Source organism: Nelumbo nucifera, chromosome 1 (assembly GCF_055504915.1).
Source record: "Nelumbo nucifera cultivar China Antique chromosome 1, China Antique-T2T, whole genome shotgun sequence".
Taxonomy (NCBI): domain Eukaryota; kingdom Viridiplantae; phylum Streptophyta; class Magnoliopsida; order Proteales; family Nelumbonaceae; genus Nelumbo; species Nelumbo nucifera.
In genome coordinates, this window is record NC_142649.1 from 127,076,042 (window position 1) to 127,088,164 (window position 12,123).

Consider the following 12,123-nt stretch of genomic DNA (forward strand, 5'->3'; position numbering starts at 1 on the left):
ATCTAATATACAGCCCAAGCTTGTGGTCCTTAAAATGGGCCTAAATCGGGTCTAAAACGGGTCAGCCTAAAGTTGGGAAAGTGGAAAGTGAGTAGAGGGGGAGTTGCCATGTAATTTGGTGAAAAGGGGTGCAACTTGGGTGGCCCAACCCAAAATTTTAGACGACCTAAGCTTGAATTTTTGGTCCTCGGACTAGGCTCGAGCCCAAAAAGTTGAGCTTTTTAATTTTTTGGGTTGGGCTCGGACCTAGCTCTTAGGCAGTTCATACCCAACTTGAGCCCAACCCAACCATATAAATTCATACATATATACATAATTTTGTATAAATATTTACATAAATACATACATGTATATATATATATCTGTACCTATATATTTCTCTATATATATAAATATAATTTTAAAATGAATTCATTAACCAATCCCGACTCAACCCGCTGAACCCAACCCGAGTGCTGCAAGCAGGCTCGTATTGAAAACATCATGCTTAACCTTGAACTCGGGCATTAAATCCAAATTTTAGGATCGTGCTCGGGTTAACCATAAACCCGTACCAATCCGCCCTACTTGCACCCCAACCGCGAACTTCATCGCAACTTGATTGAATGATTCGTAAAGGTAGGTAAATTGCGTAGAAATAAAGCCCCAACTTGCAAATAAAAACATAAAGATAATTGCACGTATTTCCTAATTTGCTTTAAAATCCCCTAAAAAAATTGGACCCAACAAACACCAAAACCTTCTTCTCTTCCGACTCTTTTTTTTCCGTCTCTCTTCTTGCTTGGCTTGCTGCTCTTAGCTTTTCCAAAATCTCAGCTTCAATGGCAAACAGCAATCTACCCCGAAGGATTATCAAGGTACGGTAGGCCTTCTTCTCTCGATCCCTCTTTCAATTTCTTCGTTCTTAGTGTCTGCGTTAGTGCTCTCTTGATTTGGAATTACTTCCCGGATTTCGGATGCTTTGCTATTCTTGATTCCTGCCGAAGACCTGGGGTTCTGGCTGGTTGTTTTCTTCTGTTATTCTTTATTTGTCTCTAGGGTTTATGGTTTTGCTTTTGATCTTTGACTATTGATTCTGTGATCGGACAGGAAACACAGCGGCTTCTTAGCGAGCCAGGTATCTATTGTTCTTCTGTGTTACTTGTCTTTAGTTTTCATGTATCTGATCTCTCTGTCCCCCTCCTCTCTCTTCCATCTGTATGTTCATGCCTTCAATTTATTGGGTTGCTTTTTCTTTAAAAGTATGAATTTTCACTCAATCTACTATTTCATTTTTAGGTTTTCTGGATTGTTCTAAATTTTTGCTTGCCATTACTCTCATTTCTTCTAATAATTATTAAATAGCTGTAGAGATTTGAAGATCCTTTAAATCGTTAGAGTCGTATCATAGCGATCTTTGAGTAGCCACTTTAAGATTTTTTTTTAACAAATTGAAGGGATTTGTTAGCATTTCATGTAATTGCTGATGTCGTAACAGCTCCCGGAATTAGTGCTTCTCCTTCAGAAGAAAACATGCGATATTTCAATGTCATGATTCTTGGCCCAACACAGTCTCCTTATGAAGGTAATTAACTGTACCCCGGCCTTTCTGGACTGATTTCCTGTATCAAGTATTATTCTCTTTGGAAATGTACTATTAGTCATATTTTGCTTGTTTCCAAGTTGTCTGTGGGCTGTATACAATAGGTGTAGCAGCGTAGAAATGGAGAGAATTCAGAGTTGCATATTTTTGTATCTCTTCATTAACAAAATGAAAAAAAAAAGACAGGGAACACTCAATGAACCATTAAAAGTGCAAGTGAAAATTACCTGCATTACTTGTTACTTTCATGAATACACATATCATATGGAGAAGTTGCCTTAATATAAGAAAAAATTTTAAATGAATGATTAAATCAGTTGCATGTTGCTGTCTGATAATTGTATAACTCCTGTGGTTTGAATGCTTTATCTTCTCTTATTCTCTTTTATACAAACACTTAAATGCACGCTTGGGTAAATGTACTTGAAATGAATCCCCTGCTATTCATCTATGAAAAATGAAATAATACAATTTTGTTATTCTAGATTCCTTTGGAGAAAAGCGGAAAGTTAACCGTTGTAAAAGGAAATAATTCAATCTTTCTACATTTTATTATTTATGAGAACAATTTACTATTTTATATATTTTATGTACACTGACTGGCTATACTGTTGTGTGGGTTATTGCCCCTTTCATCTATTGTTATTACATTTCTTCTTTAATAGAATGGTCAGCTAATTTGAAGATATGGATGGTTTCCTAGAATCCATTTTCTGAGGTGAATGTTGGTTAAATTCATAGATGCTAATGATTTTGGGTCTGGCTTGAAAAGTAGATATTCATTTCCTTTTATATTTTATTTTGAAGAAACTGTGATGCCCTGGAGTTTGGCTAGCTTGTAAATAAGAATTAACTGGTTTTGACTGAGTAGACTAGTATCCGGTCACTTGGAGATCTCTTTTGTTCTTCAAGTTTCTATTAACTTGCTTTATTAAGAATTAGCTAGATTTAAGACATGATCATACTAAACAGAAGTTCTATTGATCCCTTCAGAAATAACAAACATGCTCGTCTAAATTTGTAGTCTGTTTTTTTTATGAGTGATGGATTTTCTTAAAGGGTAGGCATTCAAAGGCAACTCTTTAGGTTTGTTGAAGATGCTAAAATTTGGATTTTCAGAAACTTTTGTCATTAAAGGTACAATATTTTTGATGCTTCGAGTAGCAGTGGCTTGAAGAGACATGGAAGTGGTTGAATTGCAAGTAAAAACCACTCCCTTTGTGTGGAAAAAGTGCAACCTTTTCGTGGTCAATTGACTCAATTTATATAAGTGGGCTTTATAACGTGCACTTGGTTCATTTGATTTTTCCCAATGCTCCCAAGTTCCCAACTATGTATATGTGCCCTTTTATTTCATTCTATTTTTTTTTTCAATAAATGCAGAGACATGCCACATTTCCTTTGTGTTTGTGTCTGGGCATTATAGATTATGGTTGCACGTGCACTGGGTGGTGGGCAAAAATGAAAAAAGAAAATCTGTAGCTATGTGATTTGTGTCTTACAAATTTCCTTCTTCAAGGAGAGAAAATTGGAGGTTGTCTTCACTTATCAAAAAAATTGGAGGTTGTCTTCTTCACTTCCTATTCTCTTATTTATCTTCCTTTGGACTTGTGATCATTGCAAGTTTGGTTCATCTTCATTAAGTTCATACCTTTCTGACTGCCTGGATGAGTCTTAAGATCATGATCTGATGCATCTCAGAAGTAGCTGCTTCCTGCTGGAGAAAATTCTAATCCTTTTTGATTGTGGAGAGCACAAAACATTTTTTCTTTTGTATTTGTTCTTTGTTTTTTCCCCTTTGAGAGAAAATATTGTTGTGCATGGAACTTCCGACTCTTTTGAGCACCACACTTTAGTTTCTATAGCATGTAGTTCTTTTTTTTCCTTCCTCATCCCTTTTATTCTCATCTTCATTTCCTTGGAGCTAATGAATCTTTTATTGGTTTTGATCTCTGCATAGGAGGGGTTTTTAAGTTGGAATTGTTTTTGCCTGAAGAATATCCAATGGCGGCACCCAAGGTATGACATTCTCTTATCTTTTGGTCAAACTACATTATCTTATTAATCGCATTGCATTGATGCATTCTGTATGCACTTTCCTTTTTATTATAACTTCTGATATTTGTCATTTTGGCTTGTTTTTTGCTATTTTCTTATTCATGTATTATTAACATTGGGAGCTGCCTCCTAACATCAGTGTTTCCTCATCATTTAATTTCTAAAACTTTACAATGGGGCAAAGGATTTGCATGTTATCTACTTACTAAATTCTTTGGATGTTTAATGTTCAATTTTTGTTAATACAGGAAATCTAAAGAGAAATCAGTTTCTCTATTGAGTTGACATATTTGTTGTATAGCCATAGCTTTATCTACGATACCCAGATATACTGGTGTCAGACATGATACTTATCTGACATGACACTGGGTAGACACTTCTAGATGTACTCTATAGCATTATTAATAAAGAAAAAAGATGTACTCTATGGTATTATTGCTTTTAGAATATGTAATATAACAAATTATAAAAAATTAAACTATTAAAGTTCTGTACATGTATAAACTTAATTAAATTGGGCAGGATATAAGTCTTGAAAATGATATTTAACTTTAAAAACTAGATATAAAAGTACCTATAAAAAAAGAAAAAAAAAACTAGATACAAAAGCATGATATAAGCATGCCTGGGATTTTAGGGAATGGAGAGTTGTATCGCTGTTTCCTGTATCTGGTTCATGCGAGCATCCGCATCTGGACATTTTAGGCTCTTATCATCCATGCATTGTTATTATTTTTCTGGATAACATATCTTCTGGAAAGAATTGTCCCTACAGTGTTTTGGATGTGCTATTTTCATGACTTCAGCTGGTACTGTGGATGCAGCTGCTGAAAGATATTGTCCATCTTATGTTATCTGCTGGCTCCCTTGAAGAAAATAACATTTACTCATTGGGGATACTAGGTTTTTCATTTTTTTCTCCTGTTTGCATGGATTTTGATACTTTTTCACTTGTGGTAACTACATTGACCATTATTTGGACATGTGCATTTTATTTCAACCAGTGATTTAAAAGGCATGCCTAGGGGCACAGCCACACAAGCGAGGCATAGGCGCAGCCCTTTCAAAAGGCACATGCCTGGTGTGCCTAGGTGTGCGCCTGATGCGCTTTGCGCCTCAGCCCAGGCGTGCGCCTTTTGAAAATTCCACGCTTTTTTGCTTTTTTTGAACCTAGCGGCTGGGCTGGGGCCTCCGTCCCTGGACCCCTGTACCACACCCCTCGAGGCAAGCCCAAATAAATCCATGTTGGGGCCTTAAAATTATAAAATCATTATTTTTGTGTGAGAACTAAGAATTTAAGACCCTAACATGGACTTGTTTGGGTTGCCTCGAGGGGTGTGGGCCGCGTGGCACAAAGGTGGCTCGTAGAATCAGGAATTTAAAATGTTTTACATCACATTAACTACTTTAAGTAATGCAATTGAGGAAAAAAGGGATTGTGGGTTTTACATACTTGAAAATGTTTTATATGTTTGATTTTATTTTTAAATTTTCTTTGGATGTTTTTAATATTTTTTTTTTGAATTTTCAGACTTTTTTTTATTTTTTAGCATTTTTTTTGTAATTTTGTGCCTTTCATCAAAAAGACACGTGCCTCGCCTTGGGCGCAAATTGGCCCCTGCGCCTTTTTTGCGCCTTGCGCTTATAAAACACTGATTTCAACAGAATTTTCTGCAAGTGCTGTAGTTTTAGGTGGATGACATATTTCTTGCTTTTCAATGCCCCTACTGTTTAGACTTGCAAGCTGTTTCTATTATGCCTGACGAATGCTATTTCCGGTTCTGTTAGTAGTTTTTAATATACTACTACTAAATGTAGGCTTAGAAATTGTCTCTCTGCATCAAAGAGTAGTCTTTGTGTTGGTGAACATGTCTTCTCTCAACTGTGATTCTATGGATTAAGTATTTAGTGGCATAAAATTGGATTCTGTTCCATAAGCCATTATCATTATGTTTCCACTTGTTGGGTCTTATTTTGGTAAGTACCAATGAACAAGGGAGAATACATCATATGCATTTCCTTCTACCAATTTGGTTTAAGCTATTAATGGAATATGGGTTTTCTACTTATTTTGTTGTTCTGAGCAACAGCTTGGGTTAGTTGTCACTGGCATGGTTTTCATTAAAAATTTTCTTTCAAGGGGTCCTCTATAGTTCTTTAAATGCTCCCTTATAGAATATCTAAAGTATTGAGGAGCTTTGTTCAGGGCAACAGGATTTTGTTATTTTGTCAAAATTGCATATGACTGATTGACTCTTCAGATTTGGTAAAGTTGATGTTTATACATTGAACTAATGGCTTTCCTACCTTCAGGTTTAGTTGTAAGAGTATGCCTTATAAACCAATGTCCATAACTTGTTAGGTCTTGATTGAAACTATCATTGTCAGGTTCAAGTTGCTGTATATGCTAAAGGCAAGGTTCAATCTTGGAATGCACAGTATCCATCAAAAAATCTTGGAATGCACAGTGATACCCTAGTACATGGTTGGCTTCTGGATCTTCTTTCTATTTTAGGGGTCTTGTGTAGGCATGCATGCATGTGTGTGTTGGGGAGGGGGGGGAGGGGTGGGGATATGCACAAATACATGTTTTATTTTTTTGTTATTTTTCTGGCAGTAGGTTATAGGGATGAATGAGATCTGAGGCTTGGACTTAAATTGGAGGGAAGGGAAGGGGTGGCTGGTGCAGAATTGATGGGGATCTGTGTACTCTTTAACTGTTTTTAAAATTTTGAAGCATTTTTTTTATTAAATGGGGTGTGTTCCAACAAGGGGAAAAGACATGATCAGAAGTGGGAGAAAGGGAATCAACACGTACTGTGGTTTCCACTTTGGTTCGGGTGAATGTAAGATAAGAAAGTTTGAGATGTAAGGATGGTGTGCCTAGTGTCTGCCTTGTGTAATTGCATCCTTGTTTACTTTGGTTTATTTTATATATTGGAGAACCCATTGAAGTTCCATATAAATAGAGGGTTTAATGGGGGATTATTGCTGCAAGTGCAAGTCCTCCATTTGTAATTCGGCCATTTTGGAGATAGAAGAAATAACATACGTGGATTCCTAGTGCTTGCTTATTTCCACTTTCCACACCCTTGTATGCTTTGGATGGTTGACCTGGAAGGGATGTCCAATCAACTGACACTGTTGTTTTTTTCTTGTTTCATCCTTCCACATTCATGGGTGTATCCATTTTTGTTAAGAGTTGGATGGCATATGAGACTAATTTCTTATGACATTCTTTGTATTCAAATATGAAGTAATGGTACCGAAGATTGTCTTTTGGTATACAAAACTTGGACACAAAGTATGTCTGAATTCTTATGGACATCCATGTATTTGCTTTTACTTCTCTTTAAATGCTGTTAGTTCATGCTTGTGAACCGTCTAACTTGCAACAGTTCTTGTCCTGCTTTGGTTTCTCTGTTGTATTGTGTTCTGTACATTCTTATCATCCATCAACCATCCTTATTACAGGTTCGTTTCCTCACCAAGATATACCATCCAAATATTGATAAGGCAAGCGGTTCTCTCTCTCTCTCTCTCCCTCTCTCTCATTCCAAGAATATAATGTTTGTTTCTTCTAAAATGGATGATCTTGCAGCTTGGTAGGATATGCCTTGATATCCTGAAAGACAAATGGAGCCCAGCTCTGCAGATCCGAACTGTATTATTGAGGTAATAGGGGTTGTTTTCCCATGATAATTAGAAGGAATTTAGTATGCTATTGTGGAATCTGTTCTGTATGTGGAAAATATCCATGGATTACAGAGTTGATGAAGTGCAACACTGAATGGTTTCCAGAATGGCTTCTTATTACAAGACAAATAAATTGATGCTGCCATTTGTTACTGTCTCCTTGTATCAGCATTCAAGCACTCCTGAGTGCTCCGAATCCGGATGATCCTCTTTCAGAAAATATTGCTAAGCATTGGAAGACAAATGAAGCTGAAGCTGTTGAGACAGGTAACCACAATGATTTCTTGTAAGATTTATACTTCTGATTTATGAAAGTATTGGTGGACCATTAGACCAGGTAAGGCACACCTCGGAGCTTTGGTAAGCTTGTCCTGAGAGGTCCATGATTTTGCTATTGAGACAGTTATCTTCGTCACAACTGGTCCACTTTTGCCACGCTAGCATATCTCTCGATCAGTTGTAGTTGTTCCCAGCCCTTGGCCTCAATGCAGTTTCTCTTTGGCCAGTGTCTATATGCTAACCAGATGTCAAGATTGGCTTAGAATTGTTTCTTCTCAACGATCTGGCCGAGAGAAATAGATGTTTTGTAGAAAATGCTAAATTTAATAACTAGTTAAGAGTTGTAAATTTTTGATTGATTTGCTCTTTTTGATTTACCTACCATTTATGCCTTATAAGATGCTTGGAACCTTGCAGCAAAGGAGTGGACTCGTCTATATGCAAGTGGTGCCTAATATTGCTATAAAACCTGCCGCCTAGTAAATAACATTTCTGAGATGTAAGCTAAGTGGGCGTCGTGGGTTTCAAGTGGAAATGGAAATGGAAGAATTCATGACTGAAGTATCAGAGATTAATCCCTTCAAGCTCCAGTACCTGCTGTTACTCGTTTGATGGAAGGCGTCTCAGTCAAATTTGTATGAATAGATGTTTACTCTAATATCTCCATCTTTCTCATGATCTTTAATATGATTTAGTACAAAACTCCACTTGCTCGTGCATTGACTTAACCCAATTACAAAGACTCCTCAATTTCTAAGTGGTGACAGAATTCCAAGTTGGAATCCTTTGTAGAAGCTCTTATGGATGGATTTGTTGTTTTAGTATGATAATTAATGAAATAACTAAATGTTACATCGTACGCCTTTCAAAGGATTTGATAAAGACGATGGTTTATTTGATTTTTTTTGGGTATATTAATTGAGGCATCCCTTGTCAAGATGATAAGATGTTACAAGTTTAATGAGAGAATGCTCTGTTGCTCACCAATCACCATCAACAACTAAATGAACTACTTCAAAGCAAGGTTCAAGTATCGATACATATCATTCCGGGATCTCTTCGGACACCCCTACAGTGGGTGTATTGGGGGTCTCACCAGTTCAAGGGGTGGAGTCCTAAATCGGCCTCTTGAAACAGTTGTAAAAAAAAAAAAAAAGCAATAAAATGCAATATCGATTTGCCTGATATGCTCTTACCGGCATATCGGGTGTATCGATATTTTAAACCTTAGTTCAAAGTATCCATACGTTTAGTACTGAGAAATGGAAATCACGTATTGAATGATTCAAAGCATCGACACTTTATCAACATTAAACACTGATCATATGAGTTTGGATTTGCTGACTGCAACACATTGTTGGCCTGGCCACATGAACATAGATGGTGTTTGGTTTTGTTGTTTATCTGAAAAATGGTGTCAGTTCAATGCTGCATAGGCATTTTCCCCAATAGAATTTGAAATGTTTGATTAAATTGTTTATTTAATAAACATTTGTCTCAGTTTGTGTGAGAACTGTCAGTTAGATGAACCTTTTTTTATATTTCCCCTAACACCAAAGCATTATTTTTTCATTATTGTTTTTGATTCATGAGTAAGTAATAAAATTACTTTTTTTCACACATAAAAAGCTAAAGTTAAAATGAGCAAACTTGTCTTGTTATGTTTTATAAAATTTTCCTTGATTTTACTAGGGCCGAGGGCTAGTACTTATTGCAAAAAGAACACTGTAAAGTTGGTCAATAAAAAAGAGATACCCATTAATCAACTTTCCCCCTTTTATTTACGGTAAACGAATGGGGCCTAAGAGCAAGGTTCAAAGTATCAATACGATACGAGTTTCGGTCGTATCATATCGATACTTAGGAACGACCGATACATACTTTTTTTTTAGTTTTTTATTTCAAAGTTTAGTTTTTTGGGAAGCTTATAAGATATTTTTTATTATTAAAAAAAATTGGGGGTCCGAAACACCTGGAAACAGGCGTTTCGGACCATATCTTTTTTAAAAGATACGATACGATACGATACTTAGGGGTGTAAACGGATTGAATTCGAATTGGATCAAGCAATATCCGAATTCGAATCCGATTAGAAAATCTGATATCCGATGGATATTGAAAATTAATATCCGAATTTGAATCCGATTAAATATTCGAATATTTGATTTGAATTCGATTAATTAATTATTTTAGATAATTAATAAATATATAAAATAAATATTTTATTAATATAAAGTATATAAATATATAAATTATTTATATAACTTAATTATTATATATATTATATAAAATATTTTATATATTATATATAAGAATTAAATAATCAGTCAAATTCGGATATTTATCGAATCGAATCAGGTTATATCCGAATTCGAATCCGATTAACTATTTGGTAAGAATAGGATATCCAAATTCGACCGGTTGAATATTCAAATTATCCGAATTCGATTCGATTATGTCGAATATTGAATTTGAAATCAGATTTTCGAATACCATTGACACCCCTAACGATATGCCTCGTATCGGGCGTATCGTATCGATACTTTGAACCATGCCTAAGAGTTAATTAACTAAATTATATCCTGTACTTTCACTAAATTACTTTATTTTTTAAAAGCCAAAAAGGCAAATTCTCAACCATGAAAATGAGTACAAGTCATTGATCCTTATTGATAGTAGAAACCAGGATATGAGGAGCAAGTGAAACAAGAGTGAACAAGACAACCTTGTTGAGAAAGAGCATGGGCAGTTGAATTTGCAGTTTTAAGATAATGTGGCTCTGCCCTTAGGGCCTCACTAACAAAACAGTAATAGTAGTTTTTGCACAAGTTTGATGTGTGTGTGGGTGGGGTGGGGTAGGGTGCGGTGGGGAGGAGGAGAGGACCTCCCACCCAATAACTTGATTTTTCCCTTAAATGAAAGGTAAATTAATCAAACCAATGTTTAAAAAATTGACATGGAATCAGAATTGCTTTGGCTACCGCTTTCTGGGTTAGTGGTTTGCCTGTTTGGTTTGAACCAAGGTTCAAAGTATCGGAAACACATGATGTATAGGAAAGGTAATTTTAAGAGACGTATCAAGATACGCTTTGGAAACGTATAGATATGGACGAAAAATCAAGATACACATGGATACATTAGAAAATTCAAAAAATCTTTACAAAATATGAACAATAATAAAAATGAGTTTTATGTGATTATAACTAATTTATTTAAACATAAAAACTTATTCTTTAATGATTTATATGTATTGGGATATAATTAGTAACCATTGAAAAATAATAGAAGAACTAAAATGTATGTGTATACATACTAATATTTATTAGTTAATATTTTTTAAAGTCATTTATTAGTTAATATTTATTATATATAGATTTAGAAGATATTTATTATGTATACAAGTTAATATATTCCTTAATTTTTAATAAATAAATTTAACTTGTATCCATCTTATTATTATATAAATATTTATAATAAAATTTATAGCATTTGTTGGGAAACATCCACCAAGGCAAGAAAGATTACTTTAAGTATAAAAAAACATGTTGTTCTAATAAGTAATTGAGGTTGGCATAATAGTTAATTAATTAGTGTTGCAAATAAATGACGGGTTCAAAACTTCTTACCTTTGGTTTGTGATTTTTAACAAGTTATTTGACTTAAATAACATTTAATGACATATTAAATGCTCTAATTAAAGGTAACTTAAATGAGCATTTAATTAAATTATATAAGCATTTAGTGACGTGTCAGACTTTAAGGCTTAATTAAAATTGATATTAATGAGAGAGAAGATATAAATTAAATTTAAATTTAAAAAGGAGACGGAAATTAAATTCGATTGATACATAATGCATATTCGGGTATGTATCGGCACGTTTCGGAGTTCGAGGAATGAAGTAGCCCCAATTCATTTCTCGGTTGAGGAACTTCCAAGTTGATGTCTGGTCCCTTTGGTGTTCCTCGATGCCTGCTGTAATCTTTCCATTGTCGGCTGCAGAACTCCAAGAACTTTGACTTTGGAATCCGAACACCACTCCCCCAGTTCTGGAGCCGAGGAGGGGGAATGCTCGGTCCGAAGTGTTGCACGGTCGCATAGCTCGGCAGAGCGCCGAGGTGTCAAACTAAGCTTTGAGGTCCATCTTCCTGGTGAGGCCGAGGAACGTTTAGTGGAAGTCGAGCTCTAGTGTTGAGGTCATTGTGATGCTTAGCCATGATGTGTCGAGCTCCGAAGTCGGGGCTTAGCTCGGCTGGGTGCCGAGGAAGGGCTTCTTGTTGCCGGTGGGAGGCCGAGCTTCGGAGTTGAGGTCGTTGCGATGCTCGACCACGGTGCACTGAGTTATGGAGTTAGGGACCTTAGAGGTGTCGATCTACGGAGTTGAGGCAATTATGATGCTGAGCTTCGAAGTTGGGGGCCTCGTAGGTGCCGAGCTATTGTGATGCTCGGTTATGGTATGTCGAGCTTCAAAGTTTGGGGCCTCGCAAGTGCCGAGCTATTGTTATGCTCG

At 35.8% G+C, this 12,123-nt stretch overlaps 1 protein-coding gene across 1 annotated transcript; it reads left to right on the forward strand.

Annotated features, from left to right (window-relative positions):
• The first annotated feature begins 702 nt into the window (after positions 1-702).
• LOC104613113 (ubiquitin-conjugating enzyme E2 36) lies at positions 703-8,474 on the forward strand. Its single transcript, XM_010280812.3, has 8 exons — positions 703-857; positions 1,090-1,117; positions 1,478-1,564; positions 3,543-3,601; positions 7,115-7,156; positions 7,242-7,315; positions 7,506-7,603; positions 8,033-8,474. The coding sequence occupies exons 1-8, from the start codon at positions 822-824 to the stop codon at positions 8,068-8,070; spliced, it is 462 nt and encodes a 153-aa protein (XP_010279114.1). The 5' UTR covers positions 703-821; the 3' UTR covers positions 8,071-8,474.
• The last annotated feature ends 3,649 nt before the right edge of the window (positions 8,475-12,123 follow it).